The sequence below is a fragment of the Somniosus microcephalus genome, chromosome 14, assembly GCF_052327205.1.
Source record: "Somniosus microcephalus isolate GS21.2 chromosome 14, FLI_Smic_1.0, whole genome shotgun sequence".
Lineage (NCBI taxonomy): Eukaryota > Metazoa > Chordata > Chondrichthyes > Squaliformes > Somniosidae > Somniosus > Somniosus microcephalus.
Window position 1 is genome coordinate 20510416 of NC_141000.1, and position 24123 is coordinate 20534538.

At 47.8% G+C, this 24123-nt stretch overlaps 1 protein-coding gene across 1 annotated transcript in view; it reads right to left on the reverse strand.

Moving 5' to 3' along the window:
- Nucleotides 1-17680, reverse strand: part of LOC147107365 (histone-binding protein RBBP7) — a 48941-nt gene extending 31261 nt beyond the window's left edge. Inside the window, exons 1-4 of the mRNA XM_086006314.1 lie at nucleotides 17136-17680; nucleotides 13502-13646; nucleotides 12178-12323; nucleotides 10848-11021 (exon numbers count right to left, since the gene is read on the reverse strand). Of these exons, the coding sequence (XP_085862440.1) occupies nucleotides 10848-11021; nucleotides 12178-12323; nucleotides 13502-13646; nucleotides 17136-17160 (490 nt within the window). The 5' untranslated portion in view covers nucleotides 17161-17680. The remainder of the gene's footprint in view (nucleotides 1-10847; nucleotides 11022-12177; nucleotides 12324-13501; nucleotides 13647-17135) is intronic.
- Between the last annotated feature and the right edge of the window lie 6443 nt (nucleotides 17681-24123).

Consider the following 24123-nt stretch of genomic DNA (forward strand, 5'->3'; position numbering starts at 1 on the left):
CATCCTTAATCCTGGCACCAGGGAGGCAACATACCATCCTGAAGTCACATCTGCAACCGCAGAAACGCCTATCTGCTCCCCTAACTATCGAACCCTCTGACGTAAGAAAACTACTAATCACTTGGTCTAAGCGTTAAACAAATCTTTAATCAACTGTTTTACAACATGGTGGTCTAGTTGTGTCCTTCACTAGTTCCTGTTAAGAATGTCCTGCACAAGCTGGGCCCGTGCCCGAGTATTTATACTCTCCCTGGACAGCGCCACCCGTAGGCCGCTCAGTATTATTTCATGTGTCTTTCTTTCATGAATGAAAGACTGATTCATGTCACCCTCTACCACTATTACTTACCCCATCTTCCTCCTCCCTCTCTCTCCTCCCCCCCCCCCCCCCCCAGGTTTTGGGAAGAGGCTTTATTTAGGCAGTGATGCTCTGGAATTGAGCTCCCCTGTGGTAGTACTTTTAACCAAAACAAACTAGTTTTATATAAAGTTCTGGAGTTGTACACTTCGACAATCGAGGAACAGGCTGCTTCCCAGCACACCCATTTTTGAAAAGAACCCTGTATCTGATGGGAAATTCTTCAAATTTGAAACCTAGAGAACATTTTAACTTGAATAAACAAGTAGCTTTTATGGACAGTTACATACACAAGACTTCCTATTAATTAATATTTTGCACCCTGTTCACTTTAGAGAAAATCCAAATGGTTCTTGCAATGTTAAATTAGAATGTACTGGAACACAGACATACATCATGCCTAAAATAAAAAGGAAGCCACTAATCAGTCAGTGCATATTAAGTAACACTCTGACTTATTAATCTCCCACCCTAAAAATCTCATCAGGCTGCCACACTGATGGAATTCAAAAGAGCCCAAAACAAAATAGAGAGATGAAATATTGACACGTAGGAGATGAATGATCTGATCTCTTCCAGCACGTCTTTGATCAAAAGAAGCCACAATGAAATTTGTTAAAATGACATATTTAGATTACAGAGGTGACCAGTTATTGTTGATGCATGAACAATGATCACAAAAGCCCTCTACAGATCTAGCTACAGTATGGAGAAGGAAAGAAAGGCACTTTAAAATAAAACAAAAATTATTTTCAGAATTGTGTCAAAAGAGAGTACATTGTGACCTGAACAGTCAATACTGGATGAGTGCTGTCAGCTTCTTGGTATATTATTGCCTAAAAGCCAGAAGAAAACTGTTACCACACAACTATGCATGAATGTTTGTCTTTTCCTGGCAGAGTGTCTAATGAGAGCATAATCAACTCTGGAAAAAAGGTTTCTGATCACGACACATCTAAAATTATCAATACACCACAAAATTCTGAGCGATCAGAAATTCAACAGTGAATCCTAATGGCAGTTTTAAATAGAAATAATGCTCACATTATTATGCCACTTTATCATCGGAAACATTTCAAAGCACTTTGCATAATGAATAACTTTTTGAAATAGTGATCGTTACGTGGGCAAGCTCAACAGTAACTGTGGCCCTTTGGTTTGCAGTTGGCTGTTAGTATTTATATAAAAAGGTACATTTCTAAAATATCTCATACAATTTTGCCAAGTAATTGTCCTTCCATATATCACAATAGCATTCACAATAGCTGAATTATACTACAGTGAATCCTGTAAATTAGGGACACCCAAGGGACTTGCATCAGGTGTCCTTTATTTACAGATGTCCATACTTTCAAAATGGTCATTGTAAACTGGATGAGCAAAATATCCCAGGATTGGCTGCATCTCATACAGTGTCCCTTTCTTTCGCCCTCACCGGAGTTTGTGCTCACTTCTGGAGCCCTGCCAGCTGGATGTGATTTCAGTTCATTGGGTTTCCCAGTTCATTGCCATCCCGGGGTCCTTTTCCATTGAGGGAGGGATGCCCTGATCCTGGGATCTGCTACGTTGGCAGCCTGCACAGGGCAAGGTGGTTGCTGTAGGGCCGGACTGCCTGGCAGATCCCAGCTAAGTTGGGACGTGGGGGGGGGGGAGGGAGGGATTAATACCCTGCAGATGCCTGTCCGGGACACCCTCCCTCTGTGTGCTGCAGCTGCTAATGTTTGAAAAGCTGGGTAGGGGACTGTTTGCTCATCAGTACCTAATGTACTGATAGAGTAGGGTTGCCAATTTTGGTCAGAGGCATTCCTGGAGATTTGATAACATGACTTCTACAAATCTTATTGGATTTACCTTATAAAGGTTGAGCCCCTGTAGTTGATAATCTTTTTGGGGTTTCACACCAGCAGGTGTGTGAGAAGTCCCAAGAACCAGGAGGCCACCCGTGAGCAGACGAAGAGGGGAAACCAAGGGCGGGGAAAAGATTCTCCCCATCCTCCCCCCCCCACTCCCCAGTCTCCGTCTCTTCCCCCCCCACCCCCCATCCCGAGCCCCCATTCCCCAGTCTCCATCTCTCCCCTCACCCCCATCTCTCCTCCCCCCCATTCCCCGTCCCTCACCCCCACCCCCCATCTCTCCCCCCCGCCCCCATTCCCCGTCTCTCCCCCTCCCGAGCCCCCATTCCCCCTCTCTCCCCGAGCCCCCATCTCTCCTCCCCCCCCCCCCCCCCCCCCAGAGCCCCCATTCCCCGTCCCTCACCCCCACCCCCATCTCTCCCCCCCGCCCCCATTCCCCGTCTCTCCCCCTCGAGCCCCCATTCCCCCTCTCTCGCCCCCCATTCCCCCCCCGAGCCCCCATTCCCTCTCTCCCCCATTCCCCCCCATGCCCCCTCTCCCCCCCATTCCCTCTCCCACCTTCCCCCCCATTCCCCCCTCCCCATATTTCCCCCTCCTCTCCCCCCATTTCCCCCGAGCCCCCATTCCCTCTCCCCCATTCCCCTCCCCCATGCCCCCCTCCCCCATTCCCCCTCCCCCATGCCCCCCTCGCCCCCATTCCCTCTCCCCCATGCCCCTCGCCTCCATTCCCCCTCTCCCCCCATTCCCTCCGAGCCCCCATTCCCACCCCCCCCCCGAGCCCCCTCTCCCCCCTAGCCCCCATTCCCCCCTCCCCCATTTCCCTCCTCTCCCCGAGCCCCATTCCCCCCTTGCCCCCATTCCCCCCTCTTTCCCCCCCCCCCCCCCATGAGCCCCCATTCCCCCTCTCTCCCCCGAGCCCCCATTCCCGTGTCCAGTGGGGTACCGCAGGGATTGGTACTGGGTCCCTTGCGGTTTGTGGTCTACATTAATGATTTGGATGTGAATGTAAAAGGTATGATCAGTAAGTTCGCAGATAACACGAAAATTGGTGGGGTGGTAAATAGCGAGGCGGGAAGCCTCAGGCTACAGGACGATATAGATGGGTTGGTCAGATGGGCGGAACAGTGGCAAATGGAATTTAACCCGGAAAAGTGTGAGGTGATGCATTTTGGACGGACTAACAAGGCAAGGGAATACACAATGAATGGTAAGACCCTAGGAAAGACAGAGGATCAGAGGGACCTTGGTGTGCATGTACATAGATCCCTGAAGGCAGCAGAGCAGGTGGATAAGGTGGTTAAAAAGGCATATGGGGTACTTATATTCTATGCCTCGGCTAATAAAGGCAAGAGCAGGGAGGTTATGATGGAGCTGTACAAAACGCTGGTAAGGCCACAGCTGGAGTACTGTGTGCAGTTCTGGTCGCCACACTATAGGAAGGATGTGATTGCTTTGGAGAGGGTGCAGAGGAGATTTACCAGGATGTTAGGTACCAGTGAGGCAGGTACGGGGATCCAGGAGGTAGTGTTGGAGGAGCCGCAGCCCTTGCACTTGTCCAACAGGTTCGAGGCTCTTACTCCCTGTGGGGACAGGAGCAGGGACTGCAGGAAGGATGAGCAACCTGGCCACAGCACCGTGGAGCAGGGGGCCATTCAAGTGGGGGGAGTTAAAAGAAATGTTGTAGTGGTAGGGGATAGTATCGTTAGGGGGATAGATAGAGTTCTTTGCAGCCGAGAGCGAGAGTCCCGAAGGCTGTGTTGCCTGCCCGGTGCCAGGGTTAAGGACATCTCCTCTGGACTGGAGAGAAACTTGGAGTGGGAGGGGGAGGATCCAGTTGTTGTGGTCCATGTTGGTACCAACGACATAGATAGGACAAGGAAGGAGGTTCTGCTGAGGGAGTTTGAGCAGCTAGGGGCCAAATTAAAAAGCAGAACCACAAGGGTAATAATCTCTGGATTATTACTTGAGCCACGAGCAAATTTGGCTGGACAAATAAAATTAGAGAGTTAAATGCGTGGCTCAAAGACTGGTGTGGGAGAAATGGGTTTTGCTTCCTGGGACACTGGCACCAGTACTGGGGCAGGAGGGAGCTGTTCCGTTGGGACGGGCTTCACTTGGCCAGTGCTGGGACTAGAGTCCTGGCGGATCATATAACTAGGGCTGTAGAGAGGGCTTTAAACTAACTAGTTGGGGGGAGGTTCCTAGAGAGCAAATAATAAAAATGACAACAGAGAAGGTAATAGACTTGGGTAGCAGTGGGGAAATTAAAAACCAGAGCGTGTCAGGAAGGGGCAGAAGGTATGGAGTAAAAGGTAAAGTAATAAAAAGGGCAAAAGCAGGAACTAAGTGTCACAAAACATATTTGAAAGTTCTCTATCTGAATGCACGTAGCATTCGTAACAAAATAGATGAGTTAATGGCACAAATAACTACATATGGGTATGATCTTGTGGCCATTACAGAAACATGGCTGCAGGGTGACAATGCCTGGGAATTAAACATACCAGGTTATTTAACGATCAGGAAGGACAGGCAGGAAGGAAGGGGAGGTGGGGTGGCTATGTTAATAAAGGAAGGAATCACTAATACAGAGAAATGATATTGGGTCAAAAGATCAGGATAATGAAACAGTTTGGGTGGAGGTAAGGAATAATAAGGGGAAAAAAACACTAGTGGGCGTAGTCTATAGGCCTCCGAACAGTGGCAACTCTGTTGGACGGAGTATCAATCAGGAAATAGTTGAGGCTTGTAATAAGGGAACATCTATAATTATGGGGGATTTCAACTATCATATTAATTGGACAAATCAAATTGGGCAGGGCTGCCTTGAGGATGAGTTCATTGAGTGTATTAGGGATGGGTTTCTTGAGCAGTATGTAACTGAACCGACCAGGGGGCAAGCAACCTTAGATCTGGTCCTGTGTAACGAGACAGGATTAATTAAAAATGTCCTAGTAAAGGATCCCCTTGGAATGAGTGACCATAACATGGTTGAATTCCATATTCAATTAGAGGGCGAGAAGGTTGGATCTCAAACAAGCGTGCTAAGCTTGAATAAAGGAGACTATGAAGGTATGAGAGCGGAATTGAGTAGAGTGGATTGGGAAAATAAATTAAAGGGTAAGACAATACATGATCAGTGGTGTACATTCAAGGAGTTATTTTACAACTTCCAAAAAAAATATATTCCACTGAGAAGAAAAGGGTGTAAAAGAAAAGACAGCCATCCATGGCTAAGTAAAGAAATTAAGGATAGTATTCGACTAAAAACAAGGGCATATAAGGTAGCCAAATCTAGTGGGAGGATAGAGGATTGGGAAAACTTTAAAAGACAGCAAAAAATAACAAAAAGATTGATTAAGAAAGGGAAGATAGATTATGAAAGTAAATTAGCAAAAAATATAAAAAAGATAGTAAGAGTTTTTATAGTTATATAAAAAGAAAAAGGGTGGCTAAAGTAAATGTTGGTCCCTTAGAGGATGAGACCGGGAAATTAATGGTGGGAAATATGGAGATGGCAAAAACACAATGAATATTTTACATCAGTCTTTACAGTAGAAGACACTAAGAATATCCCAACACTGGACAAACAGGGGGCTAAAGGGGGGGGAGGAGCTAAACACAATCAAAATCACTAAGGAAGTGGTATTCGGTAAAATAATGGGACTCAAGGCGGATAAATCACCTGGACCTGATGGCTTACATCCCAGGGTTTTGAGGGAAGTGGCGGTAGGGATTGTGGATGCATTGGTAATAATTTTCCAAAACTCCCTGGACTCGGCAAAGGTCCCGGCAGACTGGAAAACTGCTAATGTAACACCCTTATTTAAAAAGGGCAGTAGACAGAAGGCTGGAAACTATAGACCGGTTAGCCTAACATCTGTGGTAGGTAAAATTTTGGAGTCCATTATTAAGGAGACAGTAACAGGACATTTGGATAATCATAATTTAATAGGACAAAGTCAGCATGGTTTTATGAAGGGGAAGTCATGTTTGACAAATTTGCTGGAGTTCTTTGAGGAAGTAACATATAGGGTGGATAAAGGGGAACCAGTGGACGTAGTGTATTTAGACTTCCAAAAAGGCATTTGACAAGGTGCCACACAAAAGATTATTGCTTAAGATAAAAAATCACAGGATTGGGGGTAATATTCTGGCATGGATAGAGGATTGGCTATCTAACAGAAGGCAGAGAGTTGGGATAAATGGTTCATTCTCAGACTGGCAATCAGTAACTAGTGGTGTTCCGCAGGGGTCAGTGCTGGGTCCCCAACTCTTTACAATCTATATTAACGATTTGGAGGAGGGGGACCGAGTGTAACATATCAAAGTTTGCAGATGATACTAAGATGGGAGGGAAAGTAGTGAGTGAGGAGGACATAAAAAACCTGCAAGGGGACATCAACAGGCTAAGTAAGTGGGCAGAGATTTGGCAGATGGAATACAATACTGGAAAGTGTGAGGTTATGCACTTTGGCAGGAAAAATCGTAGAGCAAGTTATTATCTTAATGGCAAGAAACTGGAAAGTACTGAAGTACAAAGGGATCTGGGGGTCCTGGTGCACAAAACTCAAAAGGTTAGTATGCAGGTGCAGCAAGTGATTAAGAAGGCCAATGGAATGTTGGCTTTCATTGCTAGGGGGATAGAATATAAAAATAGGGAGGTATTGCTTCAGTTGTACAAGGTATTGGTGAGGCCGCACCTGGAATACTGCGTACAGTTTTGGTGTCCATACTTAAGAAAGGACATACTTGCTCTCGAGTCAGTACAAAGAAGGTTCACTCGGTTAATCCCGGGGATGAGGGGATGGACATATGAGGAGAGGTTGAGTAGATTGGGACTCTACTCATTGGAGTTCAGAAGAATGAGAGGCGATCTTATTGAAACATATAAGATTGTGAAGGGGTTGGATCGGGTGGATGCGGGGAAGATGTTCCCGATGATGGGTGAAACTAGAACTAGGGGGCATAGTCTTAGAATAAGGGGTTGCTCTTTCAAAACTGAGATGAGGAGGAACTACTTCACTCAGAGGGTGGTAGGTCCATGGAATATGCTGCCCCAAAAAGCTGTAGAAGCTACATCATTACATAAATTTAAAACAGAAATAGACAGTTTCCTAGAAGTAAAGGGAATTAAGGGTTACGGGGAGCGGGCAGGAATTTGGACATGAGTCTAGGTTCGGATCGGTCATGGCCCTGTGGGTAGCGGAGCGGGCCCAGGGGCCGTGTAGCCTGATCCTGCTCCTATTTCGTGTGTCTAATTCTGTTAGATTCAGGAGATGGTTCTGTGATAGTGGATTGGCGGTTAGGATCAGATCAGCCATGATCTTATTGAATGGCGGAGCAGGCTCGAGGGGCCGATTGGCCTACTCCTGCTCCTATTTCTTATGTTCTTATGTTCTTATTACCTGGGCTGGAGCGCTTCAGCTATGAAGAAAGACTAGACAGGCTGGGGTTGTTTTCCTTGGAGCAGAGAAGGCTGAGGGGGGACCTGATTGAGGTATACAAAATTATGAGGGGCATAGAAAGGAACTTTTCCCCTTAGTAGAGGGGTCAATAACAAGGGGGCATAGATTCAAGGTAAGGGGCAGGAGGTTTAGAGGGGATTTGAGGAAAAACTTTTCACCCAGAGGGTGGTTGGAATCTGGAACTCACTGCCTGAAAGGGTGGTAGAGGCAGGAACCCTCACAACATTCAAGAAGCATTTGGATGAGCACTTGAAATGCCATAGCATACAAGGCTACGGACCAAATGCTGGAAAATGGCATTAGATTAGACGGGGCTTGATGGCCGGCGCGGACGCGTTGGGCCTCTTTCTGTGCTGTATAACTATGATGACTCTATGACCCCCATTCCCCCTCTCTCCCCCGAGACCCAATTCCCCATTCCCCCCACCCCCCGAGCCCCCATTCCCCCGCTCTCCCCAGTCTCCCCCGCTCTCCCCAGTCTCCGTCTCCCCCGAGCCCCCGTCTCCCCCGAGCCCCCGTCTCTCCCGTTCCCCCCCGCCGTCTCTCCCGTCCCCGTCCCCCCCGAGCCCCCCCGCCGTCTCTCCCGTCCCCGTCCCCCCCGAGCCCCCCCGCCGTCTCTCCCGTCCCCGTCCCCCCCGAGCCCCCCCGCCTCTCTACCCGTCCCCCCGAGCCCCCCCGCCTCTCTACCCGGGCCCCCGAGCCCCCCCGCCTCTCTACCCGGGCCCCCGAGCCCCCCGCCTCTCTACCCGGGCCCCCGAGCCCCCCGCCTCTCTACCCGGGCCCCCGAGCCCCCCGCCTCTCTACCCGGGCCCCCGAGCCCCCCGCCTCTCTACCCGGGCCCCCGAGCCCCCCGCCTCTCTACCCGGGCCCCCGAGCCCCCCGCCTCTCTACCCGGGCCCCCGAGCCCCCCGCCTCTCTACCCGGGCCCCCGAGCCCCCCGCCTCTCTACCCGGGCCCCCGAGCCCCCCGCCTCTCTACCCGGGCCCCCGAGCCCCCCGCCTCTCTACCCGGGCCCCCGAGCCCCCCGCCTCTCTACCCGGGCCCCCGAGCCCCCCGCCTCTCTACCCGGGCCCCCGAGCCCCCCGCCTCTCTACCCGGGCCCCCGAGCCCCCCGCCTCTCTACCCGGGCCCCCGAGCCCCCCGCCTCTCTACCCGGGCCCCCGAGCCCCCCGCCTCTCTACCCGGGCCCCCGAGCCCCCCGCCTCTCTACCCGGGCCCCCGAGCCCCCCGCCTCTCTACCCGGGCCCCCGAGCCCCCCGCCTCTCTACCCGGGCCCCCGAGCCCCCCGCCTCTCTACCCGGGCCCCCAGTCCCCCGCCTCTCTACCCGGGCCCCCAGTCCCCCGCCTCTCTACCCGGGCCCCCAGTCCCCCGCCTCTCTACCCGGGCCCCCAGTCCCCCGCCTCTCTACCCGGGCCCCCAGTCCCCCGCCTCTCTACCCGGGCCCCCAGTCCCCCGCCTCTCTACCCGGGCCCCCAGTCCCCCGCCTCTCTACCCGGGCCCCCAGTCCCCGCCTCTCTACCCGGGCCCCCAGTCCCCGCCTCTCTACCCGGGCCCCCAGTCCCCCGCCTCTCTACCCGGGCCCCCAGTCCCCCGCCTCTCTACCCGGGCCCCCAGTCCCCCGCCTCTCTACCCGGGCCCCCAGTCCCCCGCCTCTCTACCCGGGCCCCCAGTCCCCCGCCTCTCTACCCGGGCCCCCAGTCCCCGCCTCTCTACCCGGGCCCCCAGTCCCCCGCCTCTCTACCCGGGCCCCCAGTCCCCGCCTCTCTCCCCGGGCCCCCAGTCCCCGCCTCTCTACCCGGGCCCCCAGTCCCCGCCTCTCTACCCGGGCCCCCAGTCCCCGCCTCTCTACCCGGGCCCCCAGTCCCCGCCTCTCTACCCGGGCCCCCAGTCCCCGCCTCTCTACCCAGGCCCCCATTCCCCGCCTCTCTACCCGGGCCCCCATTCCCCGCCTCTCTACCCGGGCCCCCATTCCCCAACTCTCTACCCGGGCCCCCAGTCCCCGCCTCTCTACCCGGGCCCCCATTCCCCAACTCTCTACCCGGGCCCCCATTCCCCAACTCTCTACCCGGGCCCCCATTCCCCAATCTCCCGACCCGCCCCCATTTCCCCAGTCTCCATCTCTCTACCCGAGCCCCCATTTCCCCAGTCTCCATCTCTCCCCCTGAGCCCCCATTCCCCAGCAATGTTCCCTCTAAATTTTTTTGGGCTGGGTGGCCCATTCAAAATTCCACGCCTGCGCAGTTTTTTTCCATTTAAAAACCAGCAAGCCGGCTGCGCAAGAGCTCCAGAGTGATGCGCGGCCACGCAGCTTAAAGTGTTCTGTTCCCCAGTCTCTTCCCCAAGCTTCCATTCCCCCGTCTCACTCCCACTCTCCACCGAGCCCGCATTCTACAGATTCCATCTCTCCCGCCAACGAGCCTTCCACGATTTCAGGGCCCCCGATTCCAGACTACCCCCCGGCTGGTTGCAGCTCTCTGTAGGTGACGGCACGTGAGCAGTAGCTGGTGACAAGCTTTGTGGCAAAGGCGAGAAATTATTCTGTTTAAAATTAATGCGGTTTAACCTCATTCTGATGCCCGACACCAAGCTAACAGTTACTCATTATTTACGGTATCTCAGATAAGTGTCTGTTTTTCCACGTGGGCGCACTGCTGCAGGAAATTTTAAAATCGCTCATCTCCCGGGCTGCTGGAGGCAGCGCTTGAGATAGGAACCCCCGATTGCAGGAAACTGTGGAGTGAGATGTGATGTACAGTGCAGCTCCTGGCTTCTGTGGAATGGGGAGTTCTTTAGCATCCATAGCAGCAAAGAAAGCACTCTATCCCTGGGATGGAGCTGTGCAGGCATTCACTCCCAGAGTGAGAGCAGTTTCTCTGCCGCTATGGACGCTGGGTAAAGAGATCTCCATTCCACAAAAGCTGTTTCGTTCACCTGCTGTCGCATCGCACTTACCCATGTGTTGTGTGCTTTAAGCTGTAAACAGACTGGGTGCATTGAAGGCTCTCTGTCCATGGTTTCAAGTTGCAGGATGTGTTTATTACAATGCAAGTTATTTCGGACCGTCAATAAGTGTCTGTTTTTTGGGGGTGTCAGTTTGTACAGGTTTCACCATAGTTTATGCACTGAACATTAGTGGCTCCATAATCTTACTGAACAACGTTTATTACCTGGCTTAGATGGATGCTTGGTGTAGTCAAAAACGAGCACATCAGAGGTGGGGGTTTTGGTGGCAATAATGCATGGATTCTGTGGCATATAACGTGCCCGGTTCACTTCACCTTCATGATTGATTTTAATTTCAATTTCTATTTTTCCACTTACAGAACCAAATCCACCAAATTCTGGAAAAAAAAATCATGATACATTAGGACAGTTTATCTTAAATGACAAAACGATCCCAGAGGAGCTAGCTTTAAAAAAAAAATCATCACTAGGAATTATTCAGAACCAGAAGTATTAAAACAGTCTCAATCCAGTTTCCCTACTTCTCAGCTGAGTTATTGTTTTTTTTTTCCACTCCCGGGGAAGAAAACTGGCTCAGAAGCATTCTCGAACCATTATTCAAGACCTGCTGACATGGCCCTGCCTAAAGAGAGTGTATGAAGAGAAAGAAAATACAAGGCACAAAAGATAGTGAGCATTGGTGCCATTTGTAGTTCACGTCTTTACTAGGGGCACAGTAGATTAGGCACTAGCCTCTTGGGCCAGAGATCAGATCCACAGACGAGGCCGAGGATTTCAGTGCACAGCTGTAAAGTCTGTATGTGAAATAAATTTGGGCAGTCTCAAACCAGTGCTCCTGCTAATTGGCAATCTTGCTCAGTAGGTGTGGAAGATTTCCTCTGTGCTTTATGTACAGTGAAATTGTAAACACACTCCTTATTAACATGTTTATAATTTTGCTATGTACTGTACACAAAGTAAGCCTCCCACTCCTTGTTCCCCCCATTATTGATGCAGAGTGCAAAAAGGTTGAGTCTGCATCTAGATCTGGGAGTGTTTGATGTGGAAATTGAATGGCGAAAGTGTTCTACTCTGCAGCACGGACATTCTTTACCTTGAGTACAACATTCAGATACAGGGAGAAAATTTGAAGTGTTGAACTACTTTAGTATAAACTAGCAAATGAGACGAGTTACTTTCCAGGTTGAGAGATTAAGAGAGAGAATTCCAGAGCATGGGGCCTCGGGAATTGAAGGCACTGGCACCAATGGTGGGGCGAAGGGAGGGATACAGAAGACGCAAGAGCTGTTCGAATAAAATAAAGTGCTGAGAATTACACTTAAAAGTCAAAAGAACTATTGATGGGATACTGAATTCTAAAAGGACATAGTTACAGATGTAAAAGACTTGGTGCTAACTAATCTAGGATTAATCAAAAACAAGGCTGGTCAACACTTATGGTGGTTTGCTCTCTAGAAACAAGCAGCACAGAATAGAACTGTTATGTAGCTAAAATCTAGCATGCAACAGACACCATAACATCTCACCACATACCTCCCTTCTCACTATCATAGTGAGAAGCATCAAATTGAGCATCATCATTGGGGATCTGGACACTTGCAATAACCAAATGGTTCTGTTCATCCGATGTATGTGTCCCTAGCACCAAACGGTGAACGCTATAGTCTTTTCCTTCAGGCCTGTACAGAACAGAATTTTTTTTAATTAAAGAATTAATCTGCTAATCACCCAGCATTAAAACTAGAAAATTCCTCTCAAATAATATTCTTCCTTTATTCAAAAACTCCTAAAATTTGTGAAGCACAGATTCCCTATTGAATTCTTTTAAAAGTTATGTTATGTTATGACAACTCAGGATCCCTACACAAATCTTCATCTGCTATTACTTCATTAGAATGCTGATATTCTCCATCAACCAAAAGGAACATTCAAATTTAGAGTATTCTTAGGAGAATTTAACAACATTATTGGTTCCTGAGCTGCATTATGAGAATCACTAATCTACTTTACAGATACTGGAAGTGATGTTACCGAATAGAAAATAAAGAAGTGAAAGACCTGGAATATCTTTTTTTTCCATTTGCCATGGGAAATAAGTAGGTAACTGCAATAGGCCTTTGCTGCAAGGCAGTGTATTTTTCTTACTATGCATTAATGAGGCTACGTACTTCAAGGGTGCCACCACAATTTAGTAAGATTTGGTACATTGCCAGCTTAAAAAGCTGTTAATATTTCTGCGTGGGTTATTTAGGAAAACAGCAAGACATGCAGACTAGTATATAATATACACACCACACAAAAACCTGAAGATAAAACAAGCATGCATGTTCAAATGGTTACATTTTAATTATACGGCACGGCTTTGTTCCCACACATCCTTGAACGTCACTGAAATAAAATGCACTCCTGACAATGGCCCAGTGGTGCAGCATGTTATACAAGGGTAATATGGCTTGGATGGGGATATTAATTGTCTCTCTTCTCCCCCTCCCTAGAGCTCAGACGGACATCAGCGGATATACTTTTCCAAATTAAATTGAACAAAAGTCAAAGTCTATGTCAACTGTACTGGTCTTGCATGTGTCCTGACTGCCTGTTAGAAGGATGCAGATTAATTCAGTTTAAATTGTGATTTGTGCATCCTGTTCCCTGGTCTCTCACACACACACACAGAGCACAGTTGGAAAACAGTGGCACTATAATGTAAACATTTTATTTAACAAAGCTGTGCATTTTTATTCCTAAGTCAAGAAAGTCTATTTTTCATTCATTTTAATATTTTACAAAAAACAGTACTGATATCAAACACAAATAACTTTAAAAATGTGAACAAAATCTTTAGTAAAAATATATTCACCTGGTAACATCAGGAAGCCACTGTACAGTAAGACTTGGCCATTCTAATGCATGTGTCATAACCAAGTCATACAGAAACGGAGTATTCTTTTTCCATATTTTATATTCTTCATTGATCACACGCTCCTCCACTGCGTCGTCATAAACTGAAAGAAGAGTTTACATATCAATTCCAGTCTACAGCCGTAGTTTTCACAAAACATAATTGACGAATTAAGAATATATCACATCCCTATACCATGTTAAAAAGATACACCACATGGCCAGAATAAATTTTAAAAGGTTAACCTGTTATATCAAGACCAGTAAATGTAATAGACCAGAGGCAACTCATCTAGGATTTATCTTGTCCAAAAAGCAACTGTCTCGTACTTTTTTGTTAATTACATTTTGTCGCGTTCTATGCGCCAACAGTTTCCATCTACAATTTTGTGTGTGGTTCTGTGTCATTTCAAAATATTTTCTCTCCTTCCCCTTCAACTGTCTTTACTCACCCTTTTTCAAGGGGACACTTGATTTCAGTGGTGTTTATTCCAATCATCAAATCACCTCTTTTACAAAACAAAACTGAAGACAGATGTTACCAAGAATACTTTCTTCCACTCTTGTAACAACTTGCATTTATATATAACGCCTTTAGTGGGTAATTGATATCACCCAACTCTGCTCGCCCCTCTCAGTCACCACCCCAAAACCCTATCCACACCTTGATTACATTGAGATTCAATAGATTAAATGCTCTCCTAATCAGGCTTCATCTCCACAAATCATATCTCATTCAAAACACTCATACAAACTCTCACACTTCCACTACCCTACCTTTGCTCAGCTCCACTGGCTCACCAATCCTCGGCAAATTGATTTTAAGACCCTTATCCCCATTTTCAAATTCTCAGTGGCCTTGCTCCACCTCTTCGATCACCTCCATCCATGTTTCTTTTTATTAGTTCATGGGATGTGGGCGTCGCTGGCAAGGCCGACATTTATTGCCCATCCCTAACTGCCCTCGAGAAGGTAGTGGTGAGCCATCGCCTTGAACTGCTGCAGTCCCTATGGTGAAGAGACGCCCACAGTGCTGACTTTGTTGTAGCAGTTTGGTACAACTGAGTGGCATGCTCGGCCATTTCAGAGGGCAATTAAGAGTCAAACACATTGCTGTGAGCCTGGAGTCACATATAGGACAGCAGATTTCCTTCCCTAAAGGACATTAGTGAACCAGTTAGGTTTTTCCAACAATCTGGTAGTTTTATGGTCACCATTACTAATACTAGCTTTTTAATTCCAGATTTATTTAATTAGTTGAATTTAAATTTCCCAGCTGCCGTGGTGGGATTTGAACTTATGTCTCTGGATTATTAGTCCAGGCCTCTAGATTACTAATCCAGTAACCACTATGCTACCGCACCCCACATACACTGTCCTATACCAGCCGACTCATTGCATCCCTGCAGCTCAAGCCAGCAGCGGCACATGCTCTTTCAGCCATCACACCCTGCTCTCTGGAACCACCTACCCAATCCCTCCATCTTCCTTTCAAAAGGTCTCAAGACAATCCTTTTCAACCGTGCTTTCGGCTTCACCCCTCAACTCCTTCCTTTTTCCTCACTCTGCCTCAGAGCATACTACCGCACAATTTCACTCAGCAGGTGAACAGCACCATAGAAATATTTGTCAGAGTCCAATCAGGGCGGTTATTATATGCAACTATAATGCCTTGTACTGACAAAAAAAAATACAAGCTAGTTTGGAATTGTCAAGCCAGAAGCAAACAATGATAGTTTCAGATTTTTAAAATCAGAATGCCGAACACATTTCAAGCAGCATTCAACTTCAATAATAAGAGATCACAGAACTTTGTTTTATATAGAAAAAGCAGGGTTCTTTTAAATGTGGACTGCTGCAAGGAGCACATAAATTGACAACTTTAGCTCAACAGGTAGCACATTCGCATTGGAGTCAGAAACTTGTGGGTTCAAGCTCCACTCCAGAGACTCGCGCGCACAATTCAGGCGGACACTCCAAAGCAGTACTGAGCGAGTGCTGCACTGTCAGAGGTGCCATCTTTCGGATGAGACATTAAACCAAAGTGTATCTGCTCTCTCGGGTGGCTGTAAAAGATCCTATGGCACTATTTGAAGAGCTGGGGAGTTTTCACAGAATCACAGAAACCCCACAGTGCAGATAGAGGCCATTTCGGCCCATCGAGCCTGCACCGACACATATCCCACCCGATCCCCGTAACCCCTACACCAACACATATCCCACCCTATCCCCGTAACCCCACGTATTTAATCCCCCTAACACTAAGGGTCAATTTATCATAGCCAATCAACCTAACCCGAGGAAACCCACGCAAACACGGGGAGAATGTGCAAACTCCACACAGACAGTCGCCCGAGGCCGGATTCGAACCCTGGCGCTGTGAGGCAACAGTGCTAACCACTATGCCACCGTGCCGCTATCCCAGTGTCCCAGTCAATATTCATCGCTCAATCAACACCTGAAACAGATAATCTCATCGTTTATTTTACTGCTGTTTGTGGGAGCTGGCTATGCATTAATTGGTTGCAGTGTTTCCTTCATTACAAGTGACAACATTTCAAAATAATTTATTTGGCTGGAAAGCACTTTGGGACATCCTGAGGTCATGAAAAGCATTATATAAAGTGTTCTTTCTTTAAATTGACACCCAGCTGAAAGGAAGATTCCAATAGCATTTTGCCCAAAAATTAGACTTATACTGGCATTTGACACAAAAGCAAAATTCCACCCACCAAACAGAAATCTAAGCAGCTCCCACTGCTACAGATCAGCACAAATAGGACCACCAGAGTACCACACACTGCAGCATGTGAACTGCCTCACAAAATAAAGCATCTTCTAAAAGATGATTAAACTATTACTGTGCATAAGGAATATAGTGGGATCCACACCTACAAGTTAATGTTAGAGCACTTAAAATTGATGTTTTTAAAAAATGAGATGTTTCGCATGTATATTATTTATAGTGCTGGGTTACAAGTTATCTCATCCTATCAGCATAACCTTCGATTCCTTTCTCTCTGGTGCTTATCTAGCTTCCCCTTAAATACATCTATGCTATTCGCCTCAGCCACTCCCTGTGGCAGCGAGTTCCACATTCTCGCCACTCTTAGGGTAAAGAAGTTGCTCCTGAATTCCTCATTTGGATTCTCTAGCTTATATTTCTGACCCCTAGTTTTGGACTCCTCCACAAGTTGCAACACAAGTTCCCCAGCAAGCACATTACTGAGCGACCTACTGTCTTAAAGGGCGGTGCAGTGATCACCCCCCACACCGAGTCCTCGGCTCTTGCAAAGTCATTGCATTCCCCCCCCCCCACAAAAAAAACCCACAAACAAACAAGCGGGTACTTCCAGTGACCGGGTGCAAGCGCAGCGCGGTAGTTGCCCGACAGTGACTGCTGCGGTGCCCGGGGTAGCCCGCCATGCCTGGGCTTTTAGCGCCACAAGGCTTCCTGGCCGGCCCCCACATGATGATGTTGTGGTGTGCCGATTGATCACTCGCTCGCACACGGATCACGAAAGGGGGACATCACTCACAAGGGAGCCCCGGTGCGCTGCGCCCCTCCCGGAGCCCCCACGCCAGCCACTCACCCTCTTTATCCGCCATTCTCACCATACGGAACGGAGGCTGCGGCCGCCGCTGCTGCTGCTGCTCACGGTTTTTAAATTTAAATTGTTTTTTTTTTTGAAAATAAACCAAAACGAACAATCGGGGCCTCGCTCGATCGCGCGCGCGCACACTCTCTCTCTCTCGCTCTCTCCAACCGACCCACGGCCCCCGCGCCACAACTTTCACCCCGACGTGATGTGACGCGCGTGCAGGGCAATCGGGGAGGGGTCACGTCACGCCGCCGCCTTCGGAGCATGCGCGCAACGCCCGGCTGCTTCTACCCATGCGCAGAGCAGCGCCTGCTGGGAGTGCGCGCCTCTATGGTCATCGTCTTTGGCTGTTGCCCCGGTGTCACTCGGTTCATTATATAACGCTCTCTAAAGCGGATTGGTATTTTGGGGGGTCCCTCCGCCGTCGCCTGCCCGCTACCCAAGCGAAAGGCGCACAGCGGCCGCTAGTGTCTCCTTGTCCGTAAGTTCCCACGTGCTCGCTGTCGGTGCGAGCGATGGTGGCCGCGCTCAGCGGTTCAAACGCGGGACGCTGCGCTCTCGGGCGACGTGATGACGTCAAGGCGCGGCAAAGGAACAATGATCAGAACAGTAATAAGTAGAAGGAAATGCGAGTATTTGCTGTTTCCACGGGTTTTGAGAAAGTTGGATGGCTCCTTTTCCGTGGACAAGCTGAAGATTGTGTATAAGGACTATGATATTACATGATTAGATAATACCAAGTAAAAGCGAGGAGTCACTGGATTGCCAATAGGACTGGTGCAAACTTGTTTTTTCACTAAGGGTACCTGTACTGTTAATGATTTATCTAAAAATGTATTATTGTATTTACATTGTTGACCATAAAGCTGTTTTTGAGGCTTTTTTTGTGGTCAATGAATGTAATGGATTTACCATGTAATTGATGAGTTGTTTTAAGTACTGTTGTCCTTTTTTTTAACTTTAACATTCAAGTACAACAGGTTAATACCAAGCAAAAATGAAGAGTCACTAGATTGCCAATAGGAGTGGCGTAAAATTGTTTTTCACTATGGGTACCTGTACTGTTAATATTGTTGATTTGTCTGTAAAATTTACCACTGTATTTGTACTGTTAATCCTAAAGCTGTTTTTAAGGCTTTGTTTTATTGCGGCTAATGAATGCAATGGATTTATTATGTAATTGATGAGTTGTAACAAGTACTACCATATTTAAATAAATATGTTTGACTCAAAAAAAAAAAAAATAAACGAACATTGATCAGAACAGTAAGTAGAAGAAAATGCGAGTATTTGGTGTTTCCACGGGTTTTGAGAAAGTGGATGGCTCCTTTTCCGTGGAAAAGCTGAAGACTGTGTATAAGGACTGTGATATTACATGATTAGATAATATCAAGTAAAAGCGAGGAGTCACTAGATTGCCAATAGGACTGGCGTAAAATTGTTTTTTCACTAAGGGTACCTGTACTGTTAATTTTATTGATTTATCTGTAAAATTTATTATTGTATTTATATACTGTTAATAATCCTAAAGTTGTTCTCAAGGCTTTGTTTTATTGCGGCTAATGAATGTAATGGATTTATTATGTAATTGATGAGTTGTAACAGGTACTATCTTATTTAAATAAATATGTTTAACTCAAAATAAAAAGGTGCGGCCGCGTGAGACACCAACAACAGCAACAACTTGTATTTATATAGCACCTTTAACATTGTAAAATGTCCCAAGACGCTTCACAGGAGTGTCATAAGGCAAAAACATTGACACCGAGCCACATGGATGACCAAAAGCTTGGTCAAAGAGGTAGGTTTTAAGGAGCGTCTTAATGGAGGAAGGAGAGGTAGCCAGACGGAGAGCTTTAGGGAGGGAATTCCAGAGCTTGGGGCCTAGGCAACAGAAGGCACGGCCACCGACGGTTGAGCGATTATAATCAGGGATGCTCAAGAGGGCAGAATTAGATGAGCGCAGATATCTCGGGCGGTTGTGGGGCTGGAGGGGGTTTTCGGCAGGCGGGCGGGCAGGTGGTGAGGGAAGTGAGGCCATGGAGGGATTTGAAAACAAGGATGAGAATTTTGAAATTTGCTTAACCGGGAGCCAGTGTAGATCAGCGAGCACAGGGGTGATGGGTGAACGGGACTTGGTGCGAGTTAGTACACGGGCGGCCGAGTTTTGGATGACCTCAAGTTTACATAGGGCAGAACATGGGAGGCCAGCCAGGAGTGCGTTGGAATAGTCAAGTCTAGACGTAGACCCCGCCTCCTCCTCCTGGACAACCTGTTCCCACAGGCTTTGAAATTTGGTCCGCATCAGTTGCTCTTCAACACGATTAGTTACAGAATTAGTGTGGTTATCCATTTCCTCTTAGATTAGATAGTTTTCTTTGAGCAGGCTGTCCTGGAAAATTTCTGTACTGTAATTGGTAGAAGGATTAGAGGGGAGTTGAGAACTTTTTTCACCCAGAATGTGGTGGGGGTCTGGAACTCACTGCCTGAAAGGGTGGTAGAGACAGAAACGCTCATTACATTTAAAAAGTACTTGGATACGCACTTGAAGTGCCGTAACATACAGGGCTATGGACCAAGTGCTGGAAAGTAGGATTAGGCTGGATAGCTTTTTTTCAGCCGGCACAGATGATGGGTTGAATAACCTCCTGTGCTGTAAATTTCTATGATTCTATATTAATCTTCATCCTGATAAATATGTATTATCACAATTGCACTGTCCGGCACTACGCTCATGGTCTACAGAGCAGCAGTGATACCCGCCCTCCTGTATGCTTCAGAGACATGGACCATATACAGCAGGCATCTCAAAGCACTGGAGAGGTACCACCAACGCTGCCTCCGCAAGATCCTGCAAATCCATTGGCAGGATAGGCACACCAACGTCCGTGTTCTCACTCAGGCCAACATCCCCAGTATCGAAACTTTGACCACGCTCGATCAGCTCCGATGGATGGGTCACATCGTCCGCATGCCCGATAGGAGACTCCCAAAACAAGCGCTCTACTCGGAGCTCCGACATGGCAAGAGAGCCCAAGGTGGGCAGAGGAAATGCTTCAAGGACACCCTCAAAGCCTCCTTGAAAAAGTGTAACATCCCCACCGACACCTGGGAATCCCTGGCCCAAGAGCGCACAAAGTGGAGGAGAAGCATCCGGGTAGGCGCCAAACACCTCGAGTCTCTTTGCCGGGAGCAAGCGGAAGCCAAGCGCAAGGAGCGCACGTCAACCCAAGCACCCCACTCACCCGCCCCTTCAACCACCGTCTGCCCCACCTGTGACAGAGACTGTAGGTCCCGTATTGGACTCATCAGTCACCTGAGAACTCATTTTTAATGTGGAAGCAAGTCATCCTCGGTTCCGAGGGACTGCCTAAGAAGAAGGAAGAAGTCCTCCAATAACTCTTTTTGGCTTGGCTAAATGCTTCATTTACATTCAAACAACGTGCATTTATATAGCCTTTAACGGAGTAAAATGTCCCAAAGGGAGCATAATCAGGCAAAGAGTGACACAAATCCTTAAAGGGATCATGCTTGAACTTTATAAATCACTGGTTAGGCCTCAGTGGGAGTATTGTGGACAATTCTGGGCACCACACTTAGGAAGGATGTAAAGGCATTGGAGGGGGTGCAGAGGAGGTTTACCAGGATGTTACCCGGAACGAGGGACTTCAGTTATGAGGAGGGGTTGGAAAAGCTAGGACTGTTCTCCTTGGAACAGAGAAGGTTCAGAGAGGACCTAATAGAGGTTTTCAAGATGCGGAGAGGCTTTGAGTAAATAGGGAAAAAGTATTTCCTCTGGCGAGTGGCTCAATAACTCGAGGTCATAGTTCACAATCATTGGAAAACGATCTAGAGGGGAGATTGGGAGAATTTTTTTCACTCCGAGTTGTCAGGATCTGGAACGCACGACCTGAAAAGGTGGTGGAAGCTGTTGCAGAAATAATTTTAAAAGGGAGTTGGACAGGTACCCGAGGATGAGGAACTTACAGGGTTACGGACAAAAAGCAGGGATGTGGGACGAGGCACGACTGCTCTTTCAAAGAGCCAGCACTAGTTACAGGCACGATTGGCCTCCTTCTGTGCTGTAAGTTTCTGTGATTCTAAGCCAAAGAAAGAGACATTAGGACTGGTGACCAATCACTTGGTCAAAGAATAAAAACAGAAAATGCTGCAAGGTCAGGCAGCATCTGTGGAGTCAGAAACAAAGTTAACGTTTCAGGTCGATGACCTTCTGTCAGAACTTGGACAAAGAAGTAGGTTTTAAGCAGTGCCTTCAAGGATGAAAGAGGCGAAGAGGTTTGGGGTGGGAATTCCAGAAGTTAGGGCCTAGACGGCTGAAGGCATGGCCCCCAATGGTGGGGGATGGACAAGAGGGCCGCAGTGGGCCCAGAGGGTTGTAGGGCTGGAGCAGGTTACAGAGATAGGGAGGAGTGAGGCCATGGAGGGATTTGAAAATAGGGATGCAAATTTTAAAATTGAGGCGATGGTGGACGGGACTTGGTGCGAAGTAGGTTACGGGCGGCAAAATTTTGGATGAACTCAAGTTTCCGGAGGGTGGAAGATAGGAGGCCGGCCAGGAAAACATTGGAATAGTCAACTCTGGAAGTAAGAAGCATGGATGAGGGTTTCAGCAACAGTTGGGCTGGGGCAGGGGCAGAGACAGATGATATTACAGAGGTGGAAGTGGGGTACTATTGCGATGGAGAGGATATGGGATTGGAAGCTCAGCTCGGTCAGATAGGTCGTCGAGGTTGCAAACAGTCTGGTTTAGCTGGAGACAGTGTCCATAGAGGGGGATGGAATTGGTAGGTAGGAAACGGGAGTTTGTGGTGGGGACTGAAGACAATGGCTCATCCAGGATTGGATGTCGGACAAGCAGTTTGATAACACAGAAGCTGTGGAGGGGTCAAGAGGGGTAGTTGAGGTACAGCTGGGTTTCGTCCGAGTACGTGTGGAACCTGACATTGTGTCTTTGGATGATGCCACCAAGGGGTAGCATGTAGATGAGAAATAAGATTTTTTTAAATTTAACAACTAACATTGAGTTTTTTTGTGTAAATAGAAAGCATCTGTGGTACAGCATGGAAACAACTTCTGGATTCAAAGGCTTTGTTGCCCATTGTGTATGAGTTAATTCAATATGTATATTAGACCAGGAGTATTGGTGAGTTTGCTGATACCAGTTACAGTACTTCAAGTGGCACAACTTTGCCATCAGAAGGAAGCTAGTAGTACTGCAGCTATTTGTGAATTACACATATCAAAACTGCCTTGGCACATTGGATCCAAAACTGGCTTAGTGGCAGAAGGCAGAGGGTGATGGAGGAAGGTTGTTTTTGTGACTGGAAGCCTGTGTCCAGTGGGGTACCGCAGGGATCGGTGCTGGGTCCCTTGCTGTTTGTGGTCTACATTAATGATTTGGATGTGAATGTAAAAGGTATGATCAGTAAGTTCGCAGATGACACAAAAATTGGTGGGGTGGTAAATAGCGAGGAGGGAAGCCTCAGGCTACAGGACGATATAGATGGGTTGGTCAGATGGGCGGAACAGTGGCAAATGCAATTTAACCCTGAAAAGTGTGAGGTGATGCATTTTGGACGGACTAACAAGGTAAGGGAATACACAATGAATGGTAAGACCCTAGGAAAGACAGAGGATCAGAGGGACCTTGGTGTGCATATACATAGATCCCTGAAGGCAGCAGAACAGGTGGATAAGGTGGTTAAAAAGGCATATGGGATACTTGCCTTCATTAGCTGAGGCATAGAATATAAGAGCAGGGAGGTTATGATGGAGCTGTACAAAATGCTGGTAAGGCCACAGCTGGAGTACTGTGTGCAGTTCTGGTCGCCTCACTATAGGAAGGATGTGATTGCTTTGGAGAGGGTGCAGAGGAGATTCACCAGGATGTTACCTGGGCTGGAACGCTTCAGCTATGAAGAGAGACTGGACAGGCTGGCGTTGTTTTCCTTGGAGCAGAGAAGGCTGAGGGGGGACCTGATTGAGGTGTACAAAATTATGAGGGGCATAGATAGGGTGGATAGAAAGGAACTTTTCCCCTTAGTAGAGGGGCCAATAACCAGGGGGCATAGTTTCAAGGTAAGGGGCAGGAGGTTTAGAGGGGATTTGAGGAAAAACTTCTTCGCCCAGAGGGAGGTTGGAATCTGGAACTCATTGCCTGAAAGGGTGGTAGAGGCAGGAACCCTCACAACATTCAAGAAGCATTTGGATGAGCACTTGAAATGCCATAGCATACAAGGCTATGGACCAAATGCTGGAAAATGGGATTAGATTAGACAGGGCTTGATGGCCGGTGTGGACGCGATGGGCTGAAGGGCCTCTTTCCGTGCTGTATAGCTCTATGACTCTATGCTTGGCCTAGAGTTTCCACTTTGGGCGCAATGGGGAAATTGTGCTTGACATTACACTGTTATTGAATATATGGTTCAAGTTCCTGCCCAAACTCATTTGCATAACGGCAAACGTAAAACTTCCCATGAGTCAGCATAGCGTAAACAGGCGTGATCAATAAGTGACTGGGTACACGTATTACATAAGAACATAAGAAATAGGAGCAGGAGCAGGCCATTCAGCCCCTCGAGCCTGTTCCACCATTTAATGAGATCATGGCTGATCCGATTTTGGCCTCGACTCCACTCTCCTGCCCGCTCCCCATAACCCTCGACTCAAAAATCTGTCTATCTCAGCCTTGAATATATTGGGCCTCAAGTATCTGTGGAGGGGTCATATAAAAGCCACTGTGAAAAATGTTCCTTCAGGGTGCGGCTGAAGACTAAAAGATAAGAGGACACTTCTTTCTGTAAAAAGTGCCATGTGGCTTGACTTATTATATTGATTATAGCATAGCAATAGTAAGTGATTTCAATCTGCGTTGTGCAAATTGATTTAAGGAATGGCATTGATCTGACTGATTTAAATTAATTTTAATTTATTAATGCATAAGTTAATAAATGCTTAA